The sequence below is a fragment of the Mirounga angustirostris genome, unplaced genomic scaffold, assembly GCF_029215605.1.
Source record: "Mirounga angustirostris isolate CCGP_5_RB_7025 unplaced genomic scaffold, mMirAng1.0.hap1 SCAF_5, whole genome shotgun sequence".
Classification (NCBI taxonomy): domain Eukaryota; kingdom Metazoa; phylum Chordata; class Mammalia; order Carnivora; family Phocidae; genus Mirounga; species Mirounga angustirostris.
In genome coordinates, this window is record NW_026991713.1 from 170,291,509 (window position 1) to 170,318,032 (window position 26,524).

Consider the following 26,524-nt stretch of genomic DNA (forward strand, 5'->3'; position numbering starts at 1 on the left):
AGGATCCTGGGATCGAGCCCCGCATCAGGCTCCCTGCTCCACAGGAAGCCTGCTTCTCCTTCTCCCACTCCCCCTGCTTGTGTTCCCTCTCTCGCTGTCAAAAACAACAAAACAAAACAAAAAAAACCCCAAACACTATGGCCCCACACCTGTGTACGCAAGGTCTGTTTAGAAAATCACATTTTTAGGAAACGAGAGAAAAAAAGGCAGGAAGACCCCGGCATGCTGTTTCTAATCATCACTGGCTCTGAAAATAATTTCACGAGGCCTGTAAGTTCCAGAAGCAAGATGCTTGTCTCACTGCAGCTGTAGGCCTTTCTGGGAGATTCGAGTGCTGCTTCCCAACTTTAAGATTGCACAATTTCAAGTGAGGGCAGCTAAAAAAGAACTCAAAAATAAGGACAAGCATTAAATATTACGTAAGGTTTTCTTTTATTTAAAAGATCATTCACAAAATACCGTATCCATAGATTTCCTTTCTGTCATATAGGTGAATGTGTGAAGTGTTTGGAATTCCATTCTTACGTTTAAAAGTCAACTGGATGGCCCAGAAGTTTAGATGCATTTGTTTTGTTCTTAATCTTTCCCCCACTGAAGATGTAAGTAGGTCATCTGAAAGCATCAGGTTTGATTACAACCACATAATGCATGTCTTTCTTAAGTTAAGTATTGGTGTCACACAAATGGTTCTTATTTCAGAAGCAGAGGTAGCAGGGGAAGGAAGGAGAGGAGACAGAGTTCTGTAACTGCTGAGACCCTGGGACAGAGAGCCGGGGAGGCCGGCCAGGGACGAGCAATGACTGCATGCGGCACTGCCCAGGCCGGGCCGCACCCCGCAGACCCTCCCACGCACGGGGCTCTCCTCCCTGCGGCCGGAGCGGGGCGCAGTGCGGCAAAACCAAGTTGTTCACACCCGGGTGTTCCAGCTCAGAAGGCTCGGCCCGGCAACCCCCCCCACCCCGCCCCCGGGAAGCGCCGATCGCGATGTGTGGCAACGAGCAGCTCTGCCCAAAGAGGAGACCCAGTGACTGACAGCCACCTGCCAGCTATCTGGAGGTCCCTGACAGCTCTGCACGGTAAAATCCTCAATTCATCAAGCGAAACAGTAAAGTGCCAGGTTGTAGGCCCATTTTCATTATAAAATCCAGGGAAGGTGGGAAGCACAGTAGCTCACTGTTACTCATACCAAGGAACAGAGAGAGAAACCCAAGGGACAGATGTGGGATCCACACACAGCAGGGACTGGGGGAGCGGCCGCGTCCACGCAGTTGGGGCAGCCTGGGCGCGGCTCTGCCACCACCGCCCTTCAGTCCCCCCCAGAGCACCCTGGCTGGCAGAAAGGAGACCAGACGGAGGCTTTCTGCACCCAGCAGCCCAGAGGCGCCTCCACCACGGGCAGGGAGGAGGGAACCAGCCTGCGCGAGGTGTTGAAAGAGCGACACTAGTGGGTGTGAACACAGCGGTGTGCTCAGCTGGTCTTCTCCGACACTTCACACTACTACCCCCTTCTTTCGGGTTCCACGTTTGAAATGAGAGCCTCTCCTGCTTGAATAATCCATTCGGGGCGGGGGTAGCAGAGACAGGGCTGTTTATAAATAGGGACAGGAAGGAATCGGCAAGGATCAACAGATATCTTACCCTTGCTTTGAAAACAAGGTGCCTCAAATTCTGTATGTTGATCACAGTGGAGTAAAAACAAGATGCTATCCAATTTGTGACTTCTTTCCCATTTTCTTCCCGCCCCCCCCTTTCTTCTTTTCCCTCCCTTGGAAGCCACAGCAATACAGAACTCAACATGCAGGTTGGAAGAGAAGTGCTGAGAAAAATCAAAGAAACAACTGGGTCTGGCCAGTGCGTCTAAAGTAAAGAGAGAAAGCGAAGGAGAAAAATGGAGCAGCACCTCCATCCAAAGAACGCCCATAGGTGGCTGCCTTTGTCCCTCGGGAGACACTCATGTACTGGAAGGAAACAAGGAGCAGGAAGGAGAAAGGACAGAAGGAAAAAGGGGAAGGAGTGGCAGGGGAAAAAAAAAAAAAAAGCACGAGACAGGCACTAGATAGGTTCAGCAAAGCCAAGAATGTACTAAAAACCACTTGTTAACTGCTGACATGCGCTCACAAGCTCTGTGTTTCCGTTGTAAGAAAGGAGGACAAAGGTCAGGCGCAGGAATGGTGGCTGCAGGACCACCGGCCCAGGGGGCTGGCCAGGCTGTGGTCTCGCGCTAACTCCCCCACACCCCATTCCCTCCCAACCGCAAGCTCATTCTTGCTCCTTCTGAACGACTTCCTCTCTGGGCCTGGCTCCCCCGAAGATGGCAGAGTTGGGATTGGCTACTTGATTGAGGGGCGTTGCAACTGTTCGAGGCTTCAGCTGGAGCCGTGGCCTCTGTGCTCTTTCCTCTGCGGGAGAAAAACCAGTGTGGTTTATAAAGAATGGACCCCCTTCCCCATCCGGGTGAAATGACCAAACTGATGGCGGCCCCTGTAACCCAGCCCGCTTTCTAACTAGCAAGCTGGCCTCGAAGACCTACCCCACCCCCAAACACTCTAACAAAGGTAAACATCCTAGTTAAGACTAAGGGGTGGTCCACAGCAGCCACTGTCCAGGGCACGAGAAGGCATGGGGGGTGGGTACAGCTGGCGGACCAGGACAGGACACCCTGCAGTGAGAAAGTAGTGCCATACCTTCTGTTGGTTCTCTGAAGTCCATATTGGATCCTCGAAGGGGAGGGCCATCTCTGAACCGACTCCCCATTGGGGGGCCTGTTCGCCGGTCACCGGGGCGACTCCCTCCCCTGCCTCCTAAGAAGTCATCCCTGAAGCCTGAAGAAGGAAGAGGACACTGGATTACTTTTTAAGCCACTGTCTCAAAGCTGACCATGCAGCCGGTGTAGACAGTTTGATCTGAAATTCTTCAGTTCGTCCGACATCGGAAGCTTTTGCGAAATCAAGTGCACTGCAGGGAGTCCAATGTGAATGTGCTGGGTAATCTCAGTTATAACAGACTTTTAACATTTCTTAGGAAAGAAAAATAAAATGAGCCGTTTAAACTTTGCAGAAAAAGGGAGGAGGAAAACATTACATAAGACTAGAATAAGGCTTGTTTACAACAAAACAAAAATCCTCAAAGCCCATTTTATTCCATCTCCTAATATAAACCTCTAATTATTAAAAGGATAAACCTGAAATTGAAAAGTTCCAGCAAAACCTAACAGAAAACCAGACATGACGACAAAATAAAAACACGACGCCACCTCTGGGTGACACCCCCCGTCTGTGTCTCTGCTGGGTCTCAGGTGTGGGTCTAAGAGTCAAGCACCCGTGTGTACGTGGCTGGGCTCACTCCCTTCGGGGGTGGGGGGGCACGCCTCACCCCCAACCCGCATCACCTCTTCCACTGTGAAGGAGAGGAAGGGCTTTCTCCCCGTTCCTAGGGCCCCTGCTAAAACCGTTACCAGAGTAAACTGCGCCTCATCACGAGTGCTGAAGAGTGTGACGATGCTCGTCTGGGTGGTGAAGATGATTTTCTCCATGGGCTTTAATTTAAGAACCTTAAGTTTTTTTTAGTTTTGTATTTCACTGAAAAGACTTCCATTTAGAGGGGGTTCAAGCCTTTTAACAGTACAGACCATTGAAGTGAGAGTTTACTCTTAGAAAAAATTTAAGAAATAAAATTGTAGTCAAACAAATGAGCCTGCCCCCTCTCAGCCCCCAAAGGTGGCTGGCTACTTTTACTCCAAGGATGGTGCCATCGCTCAAAGCTCCAGAGGAATCTATCTTTAAGAAGAATCCCGAGCCCACGGAATACTTTTATGTGATCTGACCCCCATTACTCACAGATTTCCTATCTGCCAATTTTGTCTACTCGCCAGCATCTCTACGTGACCCTAAAATCAGTACTTTTAGCACATCTGCTTTTCCAGACATGCACAGAGCAGCGGAAGACGGGAGTCGCCTGACATGCGTGTTTTGCAGCTAAGGTTGAACGAAGCAACACTCAGCTTCTTGTTTCAGCTCAGACTGAGTGTCTTTTCAATCTATTAGGTGCCAGGTTTTTTGCTTTTGTGCTTTTCCTTGGCGACTGCACTGTTTAAAATGGCCCCAGAACGGAGCACTGAAGAGTCGCCAGGTCTTCCTAAGTGCAAGGCGGTCCTGTACCTTATCCAGGAAACGCGCATTAGTTAAGCTCCATCCGGGTCTAGTGCAGTTGGTCCTGAGTTTCCGGTCAGCTGAATCAACAGTATACATGAAATAGTGTCTTTATAACAGAAATCCACCCAAGAAGGTATGTACTGATCGGCTGACAAAAACGTGACCAGAGACTCACAAGACTCTGACCTTGCTGTTTCCCCCTAGGAGCAATGGTTTGTGGTGTCTGCTCATCTGGTGTTCTCAGTGCTTTTAAACTTAACTCCCTTGAATATGGAGAATGCGCTCTGTTTGCAAGGGTGGTATTTTTCTGTTCTTCAAGGGTGGCCAAAGAATTTGGGAAGAGATCAAGTTATCTGAAACCCAGCTCAGAAATGGAGCTGGACAATACCGATTTTAACAAAACAAGTAATGAAAACAATTTCAAAAAGATCCAGGCCAAGAGAAGCACACAGTTGGGGAAAACACACTGGGAGGCATACAGTCGGGTGTAAGGTTCTTTACAGAATCTTTTGAACCAGAGCCCACACCGTTCGTTAAATGAGCTTAACTGGTATTCAAACATTTAACCTGACATTTTCCCCCAATAAACTAAGAAGTGTACTTTTCCATGTGGGTATAGAAGTTACTTCCCCAAGCGAATAATTCTTGCTACCAGTGTGTAACATAGATCAGCTCACACTCACACTGACAAGGCAGATAAACACAGCTGCTGCCCTGTCCAGGTGCACAACGCAGAGTTTGGTGGAGGAAAAAAACAGTGCACATTAATAGCAAGTGACAACCTCATTGCGAAATCTCTTATGAGCGGAGCAGGGGAAGATGATGAGGGAAAAGCAAGGTCTGAGACTTTTTAGGAGGCACAGCATTCATGAGAACCTTCTAAGGTTTTTTGTTTTTTGGGTTCTTTTGGTCATTTTTTCACAAAGTTTAGTTTAACAAACACAGGCTACTTCTGGTGGTGGGACTTTATTTGCTTTCTTTGTATTTTTTGTTGCTGCTTGAGTCTTTTTTTTTTATAATGAGTGTGTATCACTTTAAGAATAGCATCATTCTTTTAAAGAGCAAAAAAGATCTATTTTCACAAATAATGTATATAGGCATTAACCCCACCACGTGGGCACTTGTGATTTTAGAAACCACCAAAATCCTGCAGGGGACACCGGAACTGGCAGGAGTCGAGGGAGCCTCTGGCTGTGTGCTCAGCTCCGGAGAGTAAAAGCCCAAGTAAGGCAACCGCTCCTCAGGTTACTTCCACATTTCCAGAGCTGTAAGCTCAAGGGCCATTCCTCCAGTACCGGGAATTCAAAACTGGCAGGTCCGAGACCGCCACTCCTCAGGCCGCTAACAGCTGCACCTGGACTGACTCTGAGAAGACATCTGTTGCATGTTTCAATCAGAGACCAGCTTATACATAAAATTACAGGTTTACTGGATCATACTGTACTTTTATGAATAAGCTCATTTCTGATTGGCTATAGGACTCTAAGGAACTGAGTTATTCAACAGACATAAGCAGTCATCTGTTTAGCTAAATAGGACTGAAAAGAGTTTTTAAGAATTTTGGTCTACAACAGCTTGTCCTACTTCCCATACTTACCAAATACTTTATGCTGAGTTTGGTTTGATGGGGGGAGGGTGACAGGGTGGGTGGGGCTGCTGATGGTATCGTCTTATACAATATGGAGGAGAGTGCAGAGTTCATAGGAAAGATAACAGACTTGTTTTTCATGGTTTTACCTTTCTGTTACAATGGCCATTTTTGTAACATATATGAACTACTTTTACTTAAAAAACAACAACAACAAAAAACCCAAACGAAACAACAACAAAAAAACAACGTAAAGAGTTGAAGAACTGTTTAGGAGATCAACCCTTCAAAGCAGAGGCCTGACATGCAAACTGACCCCCGAGGTGAGACAGGGAGGCACCTGACAGGCTGCCTTGGTCAGTTAAGAAAAGGAACAGTAAAGTGCATCATGTCCACCATGAAGGGATAGGAGTTCCATGCCCTTCAAGAAAGAAACCCTGGGGGGCGCCTGGGGGGCTGAGTCGTTAAGCGTCTGCCTTGGGCTCAGGTCATGATCCCAGGGTCCTGGGATCGAGCCCCGCATGGGGCTCCCTGCTTCTCCCTCTCCCACTCCTCCTGCTTGTGTTCCCTCCCTTGCTGCGTTTTCTCTCTGTCAAATAAATATGGAAAATCTTAAAAAAAAAAAAAAAGAAAGAAAGAAAGAAAGAAAGAAACCCTGGTCACCAGGACTTCAACCATGCAAGAGGGAGCCACCAAGAACCACAGTGATGAGGCTTTTTGTAAGCTTCCAAAACCTCCACGCTATTTCTAGAAGTAGCGGTGCGTCCACGTGTACCATGCACACCAGCGCCGCCAAGGGGTTCCTGAGCTCAAGGCCCAGATGAGAACTGTAGGCCGAGGCAAGGGAAGACAAGATGGTGGATGAGCCTACCTTGCCCACAGTAGGGAGCCCCTCAAGTCCTACCCCAAACACTCAGGTCCCAACAGAGGCTTAGTGCATGCCTGGGGACCTTCCAGGACAGTTTCATCTGTGCAATGAGCTAAAGGAGCGGTCCGGCCAGGCTACTCACAACAAACGGACAACAGCACCAAGGCCACTGAAAAAGGTTAAGTGGCAATATTTTAAATGCTGATCCCGGAATTGAAGTCATCCCGGGAATCCCATCCACCTCTAGATTCTCCAGGGCCACCCATTCCTGAGGATACACAAAAAAGATAAAGTTGAGGTCGTACCATTACCTTGCTGCACAAACATGGAAAAATTCATTGGAAAGATGGACAACTCATGAGAAGTTCACAGGAATCGTTAAGAGTTCTTGCTGCCAATAGAAAAAACAAAACAAAAAAAACCCCAAACCAAACAAAAAAAACCCAGGCTTACAGAAGCACTATCCATTCTCTCTCAAGATTTTTACATGTGTTTTAAAAGCTCACAAAAACCTATCAGACCTGTGAGACAGTTCTACTAATAACCTTCGAAGAGTTGTAATTAGTGGGCGTACAGCAAATTTTATGTTCAGTTTTAGAAGAACCAATCACCTCTGTCATCTGGTCCACCTTTCCTGAATCCAAAGCCACCTTTATCTTGTTTTCTGCCTTCTGCAATGTCCACACGAAGTGACCGATCACCCAACAGCTAATGATAAGGGGAAAATAGTGTAAGTATTGGCAAGAAAAAAACATCTCAACTTCTAACATGACACAGAAAACCTGAAGATACTTACTGCACCATCGTATGTCAAGGCTTCCTTAAGTGAATCCACCTCATCAAATTCTACATAGCAGAATCCTGTAAGAGAAACAAACCCCAATTTCCTCAAGGAATTCTGGGTTAAGACACGGTGGGATCCCTGTCTGGTCCATTTTCCCACTCTTGTTGCATCTAGGGTATAGTAGACTAGTAGAGCCTAAGAGAGAGACTGTATTTTGTGATAAATAGAAAAGACCTGACTGGCATTCCTTCCTCTCAATTATACTCTGTCAGAATGTGCCAAATAGGCATTGAAATATTTGGCAGCTGTGTTTTTATAAAGCTTTCTTTTTATGAGTTTTAACCATAATATTAAAACCTTTTCTGGGTCATTGTGAAGAGCTGTTAGTTCTGACTTTTGAATAACTTTAATATAACCCAACTGGGGCTTTAAGACACAGATTTCAAATTCAGTACCAAACATGCTTTGAAGGAACCGGCTGAAAGTGCCTACTACTTACTACTCAGATAGCTGGTATAAAATCTGCTTTATAAAGCTAAAAAATACACCCTCAGTAACAAGAGCATCCTCCTTGGGAGGCTAATTAAAAGACAAATAGCCTAGGCCCAAGCACATGTTACCGACAACCTGTGTCCCTGATGCTGGATTCTGACACAGGCTTGCAAACGGGAGAACATTCCAGAGGCAGAGGAAACCACACCTTCTCTCACCTCCAACCTCTGCGTTAGCTTCTCCCTCTACCTCCAACACTCTTTCCACACCCCTTCCTTGCCGCCTGGAGACCAAATCTGGGTTAAGCACTCCCCCTGCCCAGATATGCTTACACCGCACCCTGTATTACACTCTTCCACCCCGCATATCCCCATCCTGTGTGGTGATTACACTTCACCTTCAAAGCCCACTAGACCGCAAGTGCTCCGAAGGCTTGGGTCCAAACTTGTCCTGTTCACCATCTGCTCACCAACTACTTACAAAAAGAACGCACTGCTTGGCTGGAAAGCCCCCACCTTCCCCACTAAGTGGATTCAATGTCTAGAGTATTTGAGGAAACCACCCTGCAGGTTCAAAGAGGCCAACAAAAGCCCACTCACCCACCTCACCCTTCAGAGCTGCCGAAACTGAGGATGACCCTCTAGGACATAAATTAAAACTTGCTTCTACGGACTCAGCCCAAAGGCTGCCCCACCCCCCCAATTTCCCCTGAAGCCTGGAACTCCTGGTGCCTCAAGCAGGGACACTGGGTGGGCCTTACTTTCACAAGCTGAACGGATATGTTTGTTTTCATTGTTTGGGCACTTATTATAACAAGGCTTTAGGTTCTAAAGCCAAAAAACTTTCACAGTGAGAAAAGTACCACCTATACACAGAACTGTTCAGATGAGCGAAACCTTGGCTTCTCATACCTCTCCCTCACCGGACGTCACTCTGAACTTTTCCTGGATGTGCTTCTGGATAAATAATGTAAACCAAATGCTCTTGTACCTTGCACCATGCCCTCAGAAAGGGAACACACTTCCCCTCAGGGAATCTTGAAAGCCAGGAGATAAAGCTGGCAGGATTCTTCTTTCTTAGGCTTCCCTGCTCAAGTGCCCTAAAGAGACTAATCTACAGACACTAACTTTATCTGAAATTTGAGCCAATCCTCTCCCCCACACACTCTAAAGTCACCAAGGTATAGTGACAATATGTATTAGGTTCTCTTTTGAATTCTATACAAATACCTAGATTACAGGAAAACAAAGAAAAATGCCAGGAGTCGGGCCAAGGTGAAATGCACCTGCAAAGTCCTCCGTTTTATCTGTTCATTTCTCTCCCAGGGAACTCCCTGACTGGCACAGACAGGATAGATGGGTCAGGCAAACAGCAGACTGACTTGGGCATATTTATACTGCATATTTCTACAAATTAGATCATGTGTAAAACATTTTCCCCCAAGTAGAACCGAAAGCCTATGGGTTAAAGGGCCATGTTTATTTCAGCTACTTGGACAGACAAATATTTAAAACACTTTCATAACTGGAGCCTTCTGGTTCCCTAACATTTTGGTTTCGACCCTCCCTCTACAATAATACACAGTAAGAATTCTCCCAAACTCACCTTTAAATTTGTCTGTGTCTTTGTCTCTGACTAGCCGTACACTCCTTATGCTGAGATCCTTAAAGATAGCATCTATGTCGCCCTGAACTGTATTAAAAGGTAGATTTCCTACATATGCCGTGTAGGGGGGCTCTGTGGGCAGCTCCTTCTGGCTGCGGGAACCATGGCCACCAGCACTGCCGCGGGACCTGGAGGGGAAACAGACAGGATTCAAGTCTACTCGCCCTAGAGCAGAGACGAGGAAAATGTCTTCCGCTCAGCCACACCACCCATGTGTTACTCCACTTGAATGTATGATAACATCTTGAAATTATCAAGAGTATTCTAAAATATCATTCATGACCAGGGTAGGGTGCCTATTTTTTGGTGACAGAAATGTCCACGGAAACACAGAATCGATGTAAACATACATTTCCCTTGCAACTCAAATCCAAACAGAACATACCCTCCTTGTACAGCTGGTTACCTATTTACGTAGACTCCGTATCTGCAAAATGTTTATATCCTAAAACCTTAACAAACACCCTCCCCCTCATGCCTGGTCATCCTCATACATGCCGAAATGGACTATCCAGAGTTAGCACACTGTATTCAGGAAGGCCTTCTAAAGCTGCTGAAGTTAACCCATTCATAACACACCTGCTTCTTGCTAATACGAATGCTCTAATAAAAATTTTAGATTTTGTACAGCAAGTGCTATGTACGTACTACTCTCCATCACTCCCCATGCACAACTTCACCTGTCCTCAAATGCGTATTACAAATCCACTTAAACCACAATGCCAAGTCCTCCCGGTAACAAGAGGTGGTTATGTGTCTACGGTTACGGGGCTCAAAAGTGGCAAAGGCAGGACCTTGACTCTACCACATCTCATTGCTAATATGTAGAGGTTCTGGTTTGAATTCCAGCTCAGCTGCAAACTTACTCCACCATACGACCTTGAGGAGTTACCCAATTTCTCTAAGCTTTATTTATTTGTAAAACTGGGTTAATAAACACAGAGCTTGAGCTACTGAGAAGGCGCCTAATACACGGACACACAGTACACCTGGGTGGAGTAACAATTACCAGTATCATCACACTTACAATCGAGGCTCAAAATGTTTTAGAGATAATTAAGAAATAATTTGGGGCCATTGTATATTTGTCAAAATCCACAGAATGGGGCGCCTGGGTGGCTCAGTTGGTTGGGCGACTGCCTTCAGCTCAGGTCATGATCCTGGAGTCCCTGGATCGAGTCCCACATCGGGCTTCCTGCTCGGCAGGGAGTCTGCTTCTCCCTCTCCCACTCCCCCTGCTTGTGTTCCTGCTCTCGCTATCTCTCTCTGTCAAATAAATAAAATCTTTAAAAAAAGAAAAAAAATCATTAAAGACAGGGGTGCCTGGGTGGCTCAGTGGTTAAGTGTCTGCCTTTGGTTCAGGTCATGATCCCGGGGTCCTGGGATCGAGCCCCGCATCGGGCTCCCTGCTTGGCGGGAAGCCTGCTTCTCCCTCCTCCACTCCCCCTGCTTGTGTTCCCTCTCTTGCTGCCTCTCTCTTTCTCTAATAAAAAATAAATAAAATCTTTAAAAAAATCACGGAAGACAAAAAAGGCGGGGGGACCAATGAAACACGACAACCAATGCCACATGTCACCTTTGATCCTGGAACAAACAGCTATGAAAGAAAAAGCACATGGAGAACTTTGAATATGGCATGTACAGCTATCACTTCATCAGCCTTCGATTTCTGAGGAGTGGTAACTGTACCGCGGTTGGAATGGCCCTGTTCTTAGGAGTGGCCCAGAGGGTTCAGCATAAAGGACGTGGTTGCAGGCACCCCTAAAGATAAAGCAAACATGAACCTTGTGACTCTAAAGTGTCCACTGTGGATCTGAAAATGTGCACAGTGTTTGCAGAACACAGGAAGAAAATAAATTCAAAAGAGGGAGGTGGTGCTTCTTTTTATGGAGACATTTAAAACTCATTTTAAAGGAGTCTCCTCACAACAAAGATCTGCTCAAAGTCGTCCTTTTTGCAGGGCAAGCATCAATACACGTCACAGAAAGTAACTTAGCTCTTGATCCATATTTTGCTAGAAATATCATGAAAGAGATTCCCCATCTTTCCTGGGATAAATATCATTCTTTAAGACACATTTTTAGCAGAAGAACCAAATCATGACCTAATTCTTAGATGGCTGTATTTTTTTAAGTTTAGTGACTCAGAATTCTCCTTCCAGGAAGCAAGGGCAAAAATGAACTATTGGGACTTCATCAAGATAAAAAGCTTTTGCACAGCAAAGGAAACAGTCAACAAAACCAAAAGACAACTGACAGAATGGGAGAAGATATTTGCAAATGACATATCAGATAAAGGGCTAGTATCCAGAATCTATGACGAACTTATCAAACTCAACACCCAAAGAACAAAGAATCCAATCAAGAAATGGGCAGAAAACATGAACAGACGTTTTTCTAAAGAAACATCCAAATGGCCAACAGACACATGAAAAAGTGTTCAACATCGCTCAGCATCAGGGAAATCCAAATCAAAACCTCAATGAGATACCACCTCACACCAGTCAGAATGGCTAAAATTAACAAGTCCGGAAACAACAGATGTTGGTGAGGATGTGGAGAAAGGGGAACCCTCCTACACTGTTGGTGGGAATGCAAGCTGGTGCAGCCACTCTGGAAAACAGTATGGAGGTTCCTCAGAAAGTTGAAAATAGAGCTACCATACGACCTAGCAATTGCACTACTGGGTATTTAGCTCAAAGATACAAATGTAGTGATCCGAAGGGGTACGTGCACCCCAATGTTTATAGCAGCAATGTCCCTAATAGCCAAACTACGGAAAGAGCCAAGATGTCCATCAACAGATGAATGGATAAAGAAGATGTGGTGTATATATATACAATGGAATATTATGCAGCCATCAAAAAAAAAAAACCCCAAATCTTGCCATTTGCAACGACGTGGATGGAACTAGAGGGTATTATGCTAAGCGAAATAAGTCAGAGAAAGACGTGTATCATATGATCTCACTGATATGAGGAATTTTTAATCTCGGGAAACAAACTGAGGGTTGCTGGAGTGGTGGGGGTGGGAGGGATGGGGTGGCTGGGTGATAGACACTGGGCAGGGTATGTGCTATGGTGAGTGCTGTGAACTGTGTAAGACTGATGAATCACATACCTGTACCTCTGAAACAAATACATTATATGTTAAAAAAGGGGGGGGGAGCACCTGGGTGGTTCAGTTGTTAAGCGTCTGCCTTCAGCTCAGGTCATGATCCCAGGGTTCTGGGATCGAGCCCCACATCTGGCTCCCCGCTTGACCAGAGGCCTGCTTCTCCCTCTCCCACTCCCCCTGCTTGTATTCCCTCTCACTGTCTCGATCTGTCAAATGAATAAATAAAATCTTAAAAAAAAAAAAGAATAGTAGGAAGGGATAAATGAAGGGGGGGAAATCGGAGGGGGAGATGAACCATGAGAGACTACGGACTCTGAGAAACAAACTGAGCGTTCTAGAGGGGAGGGGGTGGGGGGATGGGTTAGCCTAGTGATGGGTATTAAAGAGGGCACGTATTGAATGGAGCATTGGGTGGTGTTTTTTTTTTTTTTAAGATTTTATTTATGGGCGCCTGGGTGGCTCAGTTGGTTAAGTGACTGCCTTCGGCTCAGGTCATGATCCTGGAGTCCCTGGATCGAGTCCCACATCGGGCTCCCTGCTCGGCAGGGAGTCTGCTTCTCCCTCTGACCCTCCCCCCTCTCATGTGTTCTCTCTCTCATTCTCTCTCTCTCAAATAAATAAATAAAATCTTAAAAAAAAATTTTTATTTATTTGTCAGAGAGGGAGAGAGAGAGAGAGAGCACAAGCAGGGGGAGCTGCAGGCGGAGGGAGAAGCAGACTCCCCACTGAGCAGGGAGCCCGATGTGGGGCTGATCCCAGGACCCTGAGATCATGACCTGAGCTGAAGGCAAACACTTAACCAACTGAGCCACCCAGGCGCCCCTGGAGCACTTGGTGTTATATGCAAACAATGAATCCTGGAACACTACATCAAAAACTAATGACGTACGGTGATTAACATAATAAAATTAAAAAAAAAAAAATTCTTCCAGATAAGAAATCCTATTTTGGGGGTACCTGGGTGGCTCAGTCGTTAAGCGTCTGCCTTCGGCTCAGGTCATGATCCCAGGGTCCTGGGATTGAGCCCCGCGTCACACTCCCTGCTCAGCGGGAAGCCTGCTTCTCCCTCTCCCCTCCCCCTGCTTGTGTTCCCTCTCTCGCTGTGTGTGTGTGTGTGTGTGTGTGTCTCTCTCTCTCTCTGTCAAATAAATAATCTTAAAAGAAAAAAAAAGAACTCCTGTTTTGTTTTCCAGAATTGCATTCCACTTGCTCCCACTCTCCACCCCCTGCCCCACAAAGTTTAGTAAATAGACTTATTTTTGCACTTCAATACTCTTTGGAACACCACTGTTCTTATCTCAATAACCTTAAACCCTAAAATATATTTTTTAAAGATTTTATTTATTGGGGGGGGGGCAGAAGCAGGCTCCCTGCTGAGCCACCCAGGTGCTCCTATATTTTCTTTTTTTAAAAGATTTATTTACTAGAGAGAGAGTATGTGTGTGCGCATGCACCCAAGAGCAGACGGAAGGGCAGGGAATCTCAAGCAGACTCCCCACTGAGCGAGGAGCCCAAAGTGGGGCTCGGTCCCATGACCCTGAGATCATGATCTGAGCTGAAATCAAGAGCCGGCTGCTTAACCGACTGAGCCACCCAGGCGCCCCTAAACCCTAAAATATTTTCAATAAGATACTCTTTGAGACTGAACACTGAATATGTAAGATATGGCATAAGTATAAACATTTGGAAAACTGTCAAAACACAGGATGAATTACAATTTTAATAACCTTAAATTCATTTATTCAACATTTACTAAACATCTGGCAGAAAACAGTCCCGTCCTCAAGCAGCTCACAAGTTAGCAGTACATATAAATACAAATAACTCTATAAGCACTCATGCATGCATGTTTGTGTATATATGTACACACACACACGGCAAAAAGCTACAATGATTTTTTTTAAAAATTTAAGGTGAAGGTCAGGATGGAAAACTGATAAATTCAGCAGGTGTACGTTTGAAGAATCAGGAAAATGGAGGTAAGAAGGCTTGCTCAAAGGGCGCATGAAACATTTACACAAGCTCTTCCGTAGGATGCTGGATGCAGGCCCAAGAAGGCAGGGTCTGGGCTGAGTTCCAGGAGCCAGGTGAGCCTAGATAACGACGGCTGCCCGGGGTGGCTGTGCTAATCAGATGACAGGGACACTGAGAAGAACGCAGCAGGATAAGAAGCCAGCCCTGGCTTTGGGAAGATGGAAGAATCCCTTTTCAGGCAAGCAGGATTTTATTTTTTTAAAGATTTTATTTGTCAGCGAGCGAGAGCAAGAGCGCGCGCGCGCACAAGCAGAGGGAGAAGCAGGTTCCTTGCTGAGCCCCTCAGGTGTCCCAGGCAAGCAGTATTTTAAAAGCCAGAGATGTGGGAACAGCTAACCCAGCCCATTAACCTGCTCACTTCACCTGAGCCTCCCAAAACTGCCAGTGGCTTACTCTTCCAGACTCTGTCCAAGAATCACTGCAGTCACCCTAAATACTACCTGCTCTGACGTCGTCAGTTCTATGGGACGTAAGTGTGTTTCAGCTTTTCACTGAAGACACGCCAGGGCGGCCAGTGCAGCGGGTCGGGGGCCCTCTAGGTAGATTCCAATTTACTGGCTCCAAGCACACGTGCGTGTCATAAAATGATCCATCCTGTTAGCAGCCCACCGAATAAAAAACCCCCAATGCCAGGAAATCCTGAGCTGAAAGTCCCTGGATACCTCTGACGCTACAGTTTACAGGGGACTATCCTCTACTTGAACAAGCTGTGTTACACAAAAACACTTCCTAGAAAAGGTTAAAAATAACGGAGAGAAGACTCATTTGACGCCTTAGCTTGGTGTAGGACCTCTTCCAAATTATCTCTGTGCCTCAGTGTTCTTGTCTGTAACTGCACAAATACTTCAAATCTTTATAAAGTTTAAACTGACCATAAAAACACCTCATAAATCCTGATTGCTTTATAAAAGTTTAATAAGAATTCTAAAACGTTACAGGGAAGTCTAAACATGCTCAAGGTTATGCTGCTCCAGCAGGAAGAGATGAACGAGGCAGCAGGCCACAGCAGTCCCCCCCGCCCCCCCGCAATGATCCTCCCTGCTGACTGATTGCTGCTTTGGACTATCCCTTAGGGACAGTCCACTGATTTTCAAAACAACATATGCAAGTTTTGAAGTAATACATTACATTCTCAGTAACTCAGGAAATCTTTCAACTCCAAGGATGACCAAAATCCTTTAGAGACAAATCACTTTTCTTCACTCGAATTGACTAAATATATGCAAGGTCTATGAAGTACAGAGCACAGTATAGAGGGCTCGCGCCTCAGACTCAGTCCCTGCCCTTAAGGAGCCGATAATTCAACTGAGGGGGTCCGGGCATCTGGAAAGGAGAGACCACATCCCAAGCCAAGGACTGCAGACAATTCGGAAGACGGCCACGAGAACAGTCTCTGCAGGGTGGAGCGACAGGAACCGCAGCTCCACGTTTCCACAGCACACAGGGAAACCCTGAGCTCTTAACCAGACAATAACTGGGACCAGTAGGAGAAAAGGAGCCTGGAGGGAGGAGGACTGTAAGAAACAAGTTAAGAGTAGAGGGTATTAGGGCTGGGATTAGATCCAGTAAGTGCCCCAGACTTACTTCCCAAGTATAAAAGATAAGGAAAAAGGGAGGACTCATGCTAAGCTATTTTCTGGGAGATCTCCAGGTGCCATCAGAAGCTACACAGAATTTAAGCCCTGTTCCTGCCACTCATGAAAATTCAAGACCAATGCCAAGATACCCTGTACAGAGCATTAACCTCTCTCTGGTATTTGCAACATCAGGTGTTCTATTACTTCTAGGTTAGGGACATAGCAGTGTTAGGGCTGATCAACAACTCTGGTCTTTCATGTGCCATCCAGAAACGCTTACTAGGGTAGATTATGTTGTTCAACATGCTGGATCTTATATAAAAGTCATAAGCCTGTGTGGCTCAGTTGCCTAAGCATCCGACTCGATTTCAGCTCAGGTTTCGATCCCAGAGTCTTGAGTTCCAGCCCCTAGTTGGGCTTAAAAAAAAAAAAAAAAAAAAAAGAAAGAAAAATCACAAAAAGACTGCAAGTAAGCAACAAAGTCCACTAAACATGCATAAAAAGAGAAAAAAAAAGTTAATAGTCGTAATGAGAAACCTATTTGGTTTCTAGAAAGTAACCAAAAAAGGTTGAACTCTCTGAAAGCCAAGCCCTCATTTCACATACACTGATTTATCTTACCTATTACTAACATCTTACATTAGTAAAATACACTGATTAAAATCACTGAACCCAGATCAATACTTTACTAACTAAAGTTGTTTATTCAGATCTCCTTTTTACCTTATGTTCTTTTGCTTTTCCAGGTCCCCATCCAAGGCTACGTGACATTTTAGTTGTATCTTAGGTTTTTTTTAAACACTAGCCCGGTGCAGCATGGATTAAAAGCATTTTATTTCCATGTAGATCTCCCTCTGCTAAATGTACGCATTCTCCAAGGCCTCCAATCAGCATTCAGAATTAAACCCCTTTACCTTGATACCCGGCATTACTATAGGATAGGCAAGAAAGCCTCTGAATGTTTCTGATCAACCCTGGGGGTGGGGACAGGATCAATAGTGAATTCTTCAATGAACCCTATTTCAAGGAGCTCTTTTCTGCTGTGAATGGTATCTTCAGAAACCAATCTCATCTGTAGAATTAAAAAAAAAAAAAGCCTTGCAGGGAAATGCAAAGTAGTTCTCAGGCAGGAACCTGGTCTTATCTTCAGAACTATTACATTAGCAGGGGTGGAAGGAATGAAGACACAGACCTAGCAACTACTCTTAGGTCTCAAATAACTTCTTCCACTAATACGGGTATTATATTTGGAAAAAGAAAATATGAAAGTTACATATATTTAGATGACCTCTTCAATTAGGTACTTAAGTGTCTTCCTTGTTTCTTTCCTTCCTTCCTAGATTTTATCCATTTATTTGAAAGAGAGAAAGAAAGCACAGAGGAGAGTGAGAAGCAGACTCTGCAGAGCAGGGAGCCCTACATGGGGCTCGATCCCACGACCCTGAGATCATGACCCGAGTGGAAGGCAGATGAAAACATTTTTGGCTGTGACCAACATGACTAAAAACACGTACACATATATATATCTGACTGCATAATAACTATACAAATAACAAAAAGCTTGCCCAACAGTAAGGCTATAAACTCGTAACACACACGATTCTCTATTCTATTTCATCTTTAAGAAAGTCTGTCAGGACCCCTAATAAACTGACTTCATTATCTACCAACAGGACAGGACAGGCATTTTGAAAGCCTTGTTATAGGAGAGCAGCAAACACAAGGGGGACTTCTGCTTTACATGGTCTTTTAGAAAATTTGTCTTACTAGGCAAAAAGGCATTTATAAAGTACTAAGATTTTGGACTCCCACACGTTAATGAAAGCAAATAAATGGGTTATTAATTTAGTAACTTCACATGGTGCAAAAGGTTATTCAATCCAAAGTTCCAGATTTTTCAGAGGAAATAAAAACTTAAACCTCAAGCTGTTTATTGGTCCTCAGATAATACTGCCACGAAAGACATCTGTCTTGAAGCTATGATGTAAACTATTTCTATGGATTAGTTTTCAACTTTATAAGCCAAGGGTTCTTTTTTTCTAAATTAGAATGCTTATTATTTGAGATTTGACATTCCACATCCTATCAGCTCCAATTCATTTTATTTTTTTAAAGATTTTATTTATTTATTTGACAGAGACACAGCGAGAGAGGGAACACAAGCGGGGGGTGGTGGGAGATGGAGAAGCAGGCTTCCCGCCGAGCAGGGAGCCCGATGCCGGGCTCGATCCCAGGACCCTGGGATCATGACCCGAGCCCAAGGCAGACGCCTAACGACTGACCCACCCAGGCGCCCCAGCTCCAATTCATTTTAAAGAAAACTTCACATTTTCATGCGATGGTCAATTTCATATGACCTACAAATAACCTACAAGTTTCAATTATTTAGAGAAGTACAAAGTGCCACAGATAGACTACCAGTTAAAATCTAGAATTCAAAGGCATACAAAGCTAACAGTTCTTCTCTTCACTTAATATCTGAAAAACCATGAATATAAACTGTTTGTTAATTACACTTTAATAAAATTAAAAATATTTGAAAAGTCATAAAAATTTAAGTTATTTGTACTAAAACACATATGTATTAAGATGAATACTTAACATTTACTAATAAGTATTTTTGCTAGTATCAAATTCAACTTCTAGCTTCCCTACACATGGTAGTTGCAAGAATTAAATGCTTTAAAAGTACCTGGAAAGAAGCTACACTCCCCCCCCTCCCCCCCCGCCCCCACTTAACAACAACCAACCAAGAAAGAGAGGAGGAACCTATCAGGAGATTTAGTGGGCATGTCAACCAAATGCCATGTGCAAAGTCTGGTTTTGATTCAAACAAATCAGTTGTACATCAAAATGCACGAGCTAATTAGAGAAATCAAAATATTTACTGGGAGGTTTTCAGATGTGATAATATTGTGGTCACACTTTTTAGAGTCTGTACCTTTGAAACTCATACTGAAGTACTTACAGTGAAATGAAATGAAATGTGACATCTAAGATGTGCTTTAAAATAATCCAGAAGTGTACGGGAGGAAGGTGGCGCAAGGAGGTACAGATGAAATAAAAGTGGTCACTTGAAAAAGTGGGTCATGGGCACGTGAGGTGTGTCATTATACCAGACTCTACTTTTGTGCTTTAAATGTTCTGTAATCAAATTTTTTGCAGATTCAAATAGGCCAACTCTATGAATAATCCTTGAGGCAACTGCGCAAAACTGAACATGAACCGGGTGACAGAAAAACCGGTGGTTAGCAAGAAACCCCTGATCAGTTTGAAACACATACTCAAGTTTAAAAGTATTTTAAGAAAGAATGAAAGGATGGCTGCAATTGGCTTTAAAATATTCTATCCCCTCCCCACAATGGGGAAGACAGATGAGAAGAGGAACAGCAAAAAAGGTTTATAAAGTTATTAAATGAATGGAAATGAGTAAGAGTTGCTTAATGGGTTTGTTTGGGAATGACGAAAAAGTTCTGGAAACAAGACAGTGGTGGCGAGGACACAACATGGTGAGTGTCACCAAACTGTACACTTAGAAAATGGTCAGGAGGGCGCCTGGGTGGCTCAGTTGGTTAAGCGACTGCCTTCGGCTCAGGTCACGATCCTAGAGTCCCAGGATCGAGTCCCGCATCGGGCTCCCTGCTCAGCGGGGAGTCTGCCTCTCCCTCTGACCCTCCCCCCTTCTCATGTGCTCTCTCTCTCTCTCTCTCTCTCAAGTAAATAAATTAAAAAAAAAAAAAAGAAAGAAAATGGTCAGGAGCGTCTGGGTGGCTCAGTCGGTTGGGCATCCAACTCTTGATTGATTTCTGTTCAAGTACTGATACCAGGGCCGTGAGATTGAGCCTCACACTGGGCTCAGGTGCCCAGTGGGGAGTCTGGCTCCCCTCCCCCTGCTTGCTCTAGTGCACTCTCTCTAAAATAAATGAATAAAAAATCTTAAAAAAAAAAAAAGAAATGGTCAAAGTGGTAAATTTTATGGATTTATTTTAACACACACACACACACACACACACACACACCCTGAAAAAAAATGAAACCGGGGAATGGCTACATGGGTTCAATATACTAGTCTCTGCCTCTGTTTATGTATGAAAATGTTCAGATTCATTTTTAAATGTCACATAAAACAAGCAAATGGTAATTCCAGCCTAATCTAGACCACACTGATGTTCCTCCGTACACAGAAAGTTGCTCAGCTCAAGGAGAACTGCTCTGTATTTCCAGTCTGTGAAAGCACACTCACATGTACTCTCCTCTGGTTCTAGCTCTGCCTTGCAGAGACACACCCCTCATTGAACAGTCCCTCAGTCCCTGACTAGCAGCTATATCCTGAGACCTGACTGATCTTGCACTTGATCCCAGCATAAATCAAGGCAGGGGCACCAAACTGCACTATTACTCATGCTTCATCATGCAGTATTTGCGAAGACAGAGAAGTAAGCCAACAAGCTTCAAAAAACAATGTTGATAAAGCAGTAAAAATGATTAATTTTATTAAATCTTGACCCACTTTTTAATATCCCAGGTTTCAAAATAGGGCCAAACACTTCTGTGGCTTATAGAAATGTGATGGTTAGGGGCACCTGGGTGACTCAGTCGGTTAAGCATCTGCCTTCAGCTCGGGTCATGATCTCAGGGTCCTGGGGTCGGACTCCCTGCTTATTGGGGAGTCTGCTTCTCTCTCTCTCTCCCCCTCCCTCTGTCTGCCCCTCCCCTCTGCTTGTTTTCTCTCTCAAATACATAAAATCTTAAAAAAAAAAAAAAAAAGAAATGTGATGGTTATCTCTAGGAAAACACTTGGGCAAGTGAGTTACAAGCTGAACTAGCTATTCTTTTCATGGAACACCATTTTTACCTGAAGAACTGACAAACTATGGTTATTCAGACTTAAGTATTAGGCAGACATTTCCTTTTCTTTAAAAGATTTATTTGAGGGGCATCTGGGTGGCTCAGTTGTTAAGCGTCTGCCTTCAGCTCAGGTCATGATCCCAGAGTCCTGGGATGGAGCACCGCTTCGGGCTCCCTGCTCAGTGGGGAGCCTGCTTCTCCCTCTCCCACTTCCCCCTGCTTGTGTTCCCTCTCTCGCTGTCTCTCTCTGTTAATAAATAAAATCTTTAAAAAAAGATTTATTTGAGAGAGAGAGCACAAGCAGGGGGAGCAGCAGAGGGAGAGGGACAAGCAGACTCCCCACTGATCTTGGAGGCTGACCTGGGGCTGGATACCAGGACCCTGAGACCATGACCAGATGCCCAATGGACTGAGCCACCCATGTGCCCCCTTGGCAGACATTTTCTTGAAAATGAAGTGAGCCTGTCACTTCAAGGAAAACAGTGGGCGCCCCAGGTGGCTCAGATGGTTAAGCATCTGCTTTCTGCTCAGGTCCGGATCCCAGGGTCCTGGGATCGAGCCCCGCATCTGGCTCCTGGCTCAGCGGGGAGCCTGCTTCTTCCTCTCCCTCTGTCTCTCTCCCTGCCTGTGTCTCAAATGAATAAATAAAATCCTTAAAAAAAAAAAAAAAAAAAAGGAAAACTAACAGTATCTGTTACCAATGATAAAATGCAGACTGGGCTTTTAAGCAAAAAGTAAAATTTTAGAAAACTTGTATCCATCAACATGAGCTTGACAGCCTCATAATACCTGAAATTTTTCTGATAAAATCAATGGTGATATTAATAAACATGATTTCTGATACTGTATAACGAAATGTGCCGACATTGGGAAGATCTGCATAACTCAATAATAATAATAATAACCAATCCATCATGTTACAAGATCATGCACTGGTAAAGAATCCATTTGAACTATGTACCCTGTACTCTATAGGTACCATGTACCCCATACTGGAATACAAGGCTTAACTGGAGGTGCCATGTTTTCAATGGAGTATCAACATACTGGAGCACATCCAGAGGGTCCCATCAAGAACATTTTAGAAATCATGACATGGGAAAAACTTCAAAGAACCAAGGACATTCGATTAAAAAAGACAACTTAGGTCTTACAGCTGTTAGGTTCTATCAAAATCGAGCAATCACTTATTTCGTGGCCTGAGTATGCAGGTCTAACCAGCTGTACAAATGAAATGCAGAGGCATGACATGCTCTCCTACCCAACCCTCTCTTCTATTTCTAGGGGGAGCTGGAAACTGGATGATAGGAGTCTAAACTAGGACTGATACCCCTCCCGCGCCAATGTTTTACATGTTCCAAGTTTCTGGGAAGACTACTTGAATTTGCGTGATGTCCTCCCAGAACACTAAAGGTTAATTTCAAATAGAAATATTAAGAAAGTTTTTAGAAATCTCAGAAGCACTTACACTGAATATTCCAAGCATAAATTCTGCAACAAACCAATAACCTTCAAGAACAAATACTTTATACCTATAAACTGAATAGATTTCGCTTACTTGGCTTTAGAAATACAGCCAAGAAAGTAAAAACTCACTCGTTAACTCAACAGAACTTTTCCCATTCTTACTGATGCAAGGGAAATATTTTAAGAACTAAAAAATTATAAATCAAGAGCTACAAATTATTAAGTGTACCAGACACTGTGCTGCATGCTTGAGACATTTCACTGAATACTCCCAATAGCCTTAGAGGAGTTTTTATCTTACACGTGGGGAAAATGAGGCTCAGAGAGATAAAGTAACTTGTTCCAGATCCCACAGCTAATTCGTGGCTCAAAGCTCAGCTGACACTTGACCTCTGTCCTGTCTGCCTGATTCCAATCCAAAGCTAGGCCTTTTCCCCAAACTGTGTCAGAGGTTCTTGGTAAAACCATGTATTTCATAGAAGATAATGATTTAGCATCAAGCACTGGGAGATTAGGTAGTGGAGAGGAAGATGACAATAACCCCAAACTACTTGTCATTTGGTAGGCAAACAGGATTTTAAAATAAGCTTTTTTTTTTTAAAAGATTATTTATTTATTTATTTGAGAGAGAGAATGAGAGAGAGCACATGAGAGGGGGGAGGGTCAGAGGGAGAAGCAGACTCCCTGCCGAGCAGGGAGCCCGATGCGGGACTCGATCCAGGGACTCCAGGATCATGACCTGAGCCGAAGGCAGTCGCCTAACCAACTGAGCCACCCAGGCGCCCTAAAATAAGCTTTTTAATACTTTTATGAATTCTACCATGATCAGTGCAAATAGCTACTGTTTTTATACACTGCTTTCCCCTTATTAGTCTTAAAATATGCTTAGAGATTTAGACAGAGATGCCTAAGTTAGAATTCCAATCCCCGCCCCACCGCCCCGAACTGGAACTTGATGAATACTTAAATGTGTAGTTTTACTACTTTTCAGTTGGTACCATTCTCAGCAATCTCAATTCTTGCTACCTCCAAGTTCCAATCTGATTCTCAGAATTGATGTAAAGTTTTAGGTGGAGCACTCAAAAGCATGTTGTAGTTAGAAATGTAAAAATCACTGTTACTCTCCACTTAATCGCCAATGGCAAATGAAAAATTAAAACCCAGGAAAGAAAATTCAGCAAACTGCAGAACAAATACACTCCAGATCTAGTACAATCAACTACATAATTTGGAATTCTGATTGGACTTGTTTTTTGGGCAACAACGCAGTCCCCAGGTCTCTCTGGCTGCCGGGTCATGCCTCTATATGTTGAGAAAGTAGAGCAGTAGCTTAACATTGCTTCCTGACAACAGCATTGGTTACTACATACAACTACAAAATAAACTTACAGGGAACGTATAATTATTAAAACCAAGTTTTTAGATTATGACCGTGCATTTCAAACCTCCTATTTCTTTCGTCTGTGACCCAAGTGGCTTAGAGTTGAGATCTCTTACTTAGCTAAGGTGTTTTAGACTAGAGGGAAGATCTCTTGGTACAAAAGTACCAAACACAGCAATGCAAGACTGGCTTTCCGGAAGTGACAATCTTCTAAAATGCCTAAGCATTATATCTGAACATAAGCAAACAGCACTGAGACATTTGTTGACGTAAAACATAATTCACGTAACAGTAGAAATGATCACTGAAGGTTATCAACTAGCCTACCATCTTGCTACATTTCAGAGAAACCAGTAACTGATAACTCCAGATCTAACGAAATTAAAATTAACATTGATGCTGGAATAGGAAAGCTTTGGCCCGGACCAAACGCTGCATGCCTGGTCCTCTGTGAAGTTTCTGGACCCACTCCAGACACTGTTTACATGAACACACAAACTCACCAATAGGTTTTTAGAACTACTTTTAGGAATCTGAGTAGTTATTTCCCATGTAGTTTTACAGGGATTTGAAGTCAAATGGAAAACAACAAGATCAGATGTGGAAGATTTTTAACAGTAAAATGACTTTTTATCAGAAAGCTTAGGAGATGCAGAGTGGCTAGCTTATTTTCTCACACCAGTTGTTGGAGTACATCTGGACACATGGCTAACATTTTTTGTCTTTTGATGTTTGAAATGAAGAGCATCGTGAGAGAATTTTGACCACTTGCTATTGTTCAAAGCATCCCAACTGTCAAAATGTGACATCCACTAAAAGTCTGACTCAAACACCTCAAGTCGCCAGAACACTTCGCAAATCTGTCAAAAGGCAGAATAAGGAAAAAAAACTCAAACCAAACTCCAAACCGCAGATTCAGTATAATATGACTAACTTATTGTAGTCCCAAACCAACTAAAACTCCTTGGATCTGCCTTAAATCAAACCACTGTTTAAGCGTTTTCCTGGGCACTTCCAAATGTTTCTTGAAACTGGAAAAAAAAAATCCCGGTTATTAAATTTCAAGATGACTGAACTGCAAATTTGATGTCTAGAAACCTACCCCAAAGGCAATACTTTCACATGTCATCCAACATCTATTTCTTTTTTATTAGCAAATAAAATATTCTTTGAAATAACAGGTGGCTCCACCTTCCCCAACTTCCATGTTCTAGTGTCATTAATATTAGGTACATTCCCGTACCCAAACAAGCCTTTGTTTGAGCCAGTCCCAAACCAAGGTATTAAAAGATCATTCTTCACCAAACAAAGATACGTTTGGGATTGAAACCCAGGAGACTGGACACCTCAGTAGGTACTATTGTGGTGTTATCCTGGGAAAGTAATCCTTTCTGTTAAAAGTACACAATGGCCAAGTGTGTCCTTGACAAACAGCAAGATGTTTATAGCCTATCTTCTAAATTCTGTATGAGGGAACTTGTATTAAAAACACCAAAAACCTAGGACGGATTCCTGAAATTAAACACTATAAGCTTCTTATTCACCAGTCAAGAATTTCTCTTTTAAACGAGGTGTCTCAATTATATATAGCCTGTATAAGACCAAAATCAGAACGAGGCTAACTGCGATTCCTTCCCCAGGTCAGGAGGAGAAACTAGGGAGAAATAAAAAATTTTCTGCCGGCAAGCACGCAGCACCTGTCAATAAGGCACTCTGACCCAAGAGACAGCAAAATAAAAAATGCTATTATGTATTTCCTTTTCGGACCATTCCCGAGCTCTAGCCGCCAAATCCCTGCTTCACACGTAAGGGAAGGGACTCACCCCTCTCTCGCCCTCCCGACCTTACCCAGTCCGCTGGCCTCCCGGCGAAGCAGGCCAGGGAACCTGCAGGTCAGGCGGACCACAGGAGGCCGGGACCCCGACCGAGACCCGAGCGGGGCAGGCCGCGGCCCCCACCGCGCGTTGCAGCAGAGCCCCGCGCTGGCCCTGCCGTACTGGGGGATGGGGTTGGAAGCGGGAGCTCGTCCTCCGGGGCGCTCAGTGCCGCTGCGGCCTGGCCCTGCGGCCGAGGCAGGGCAAAGACGACACGTCGGCGGCGGCAGGAGACCCAAGGACGCATTTGCGCCGCAAGCAAGACACCGGGGAGCCTAACCGCCGCCGCCCCCTCCCGGAGCGCGCCATTTCCAGGCCCCGGCCCTCCAGGCGCCTCTCCCAGGCCTCCGCGGGCCCAGCCGGGCCCCCTACCGCCCGCCACCCCGGGTGAGCGCGGGAAGGCCGCCGCCCCGGGGCCCCTGACTCCGCCCGCCCCCCGCGCCCGGCCGGGGCCCGCGCACGCCCGCCTCACCCTCTGCCGCCGCCGAAGCTGCTGTAGGCCCGATCGTCGTAGGTATCAAAGTCCGCCATTTGCCGTCTCCGCTCCGAGAGGAACCAGGGTGAGCGAGGAAGGACCCCGCAATATAACTCCCCCCCGCCCCGCCGCCGGGGCTGTCCGCCGCGCCGCCTGATCGCAAATCGCACGCACGCACGCGCGCGCGCGCGCACGTACGCCGCG

General features: G+C 44.8%; 1 protein-coding gene across 1 annotated transcript; it reads right to left on the bottom strand.

The window, feature by feature from the left end:
- Nucleotides 1-413: 413 nt before the first annotated feature.
- Nucleotides 414-26,477, bottom strand: EIF4H (eukaryotic translation initiation factor 4H). Its single transcript, XM_045875516.3, has 6 exons — nt 26,318-26,477; nt 9,489-9,676; nt 7,404-7,468; nt 7,219-7,315; nt 2,685-2,822; nt 414-2,399 (listed from the first exon to the last, which is right to left on the bottom strand). The coding sequence occupies exons 1-6, from the start codon at nt 26,374-26,376 to the stop codon at nt 2,260-2,262; spliced, it is 687 nt and encodes a 228-aa protein (XP_045731472.1). The 5' UTR covers nt 26,377-26,477; the 3' UTR covers nt 414-2,259.
- Nucleotides 26,478-26,524: the final 47 nt, after the last annotated feature.

What these genes read in the sequence shown, in the direction of transcription:
- EIF4H (XM_045875516.3), bottom strand. Translation starts at nt 26,376, where the DNA reads ATGGCGGACTTTGATACCTACGACGATCGGGCCTACAGCAGCTTCGGC. An exon ending in CCTTGACATACGATGGTGCA is followed by an intron (nt 7,316 to 7,403) that starts GTAAGTATCTTC and finishes CCTTATCATTAG; the next exon opens with CTGTTGGGTGATCGGTCACT. An exon ending in CTTCAGAGAACCAACAGAAG is followed by an intron (nt 2,400 to 2,684) that starts GTATGGCACTAC and finishes TTTCTCCCGCAG; the next exon opens with AGGAAAGAGCACAGAGGCCA.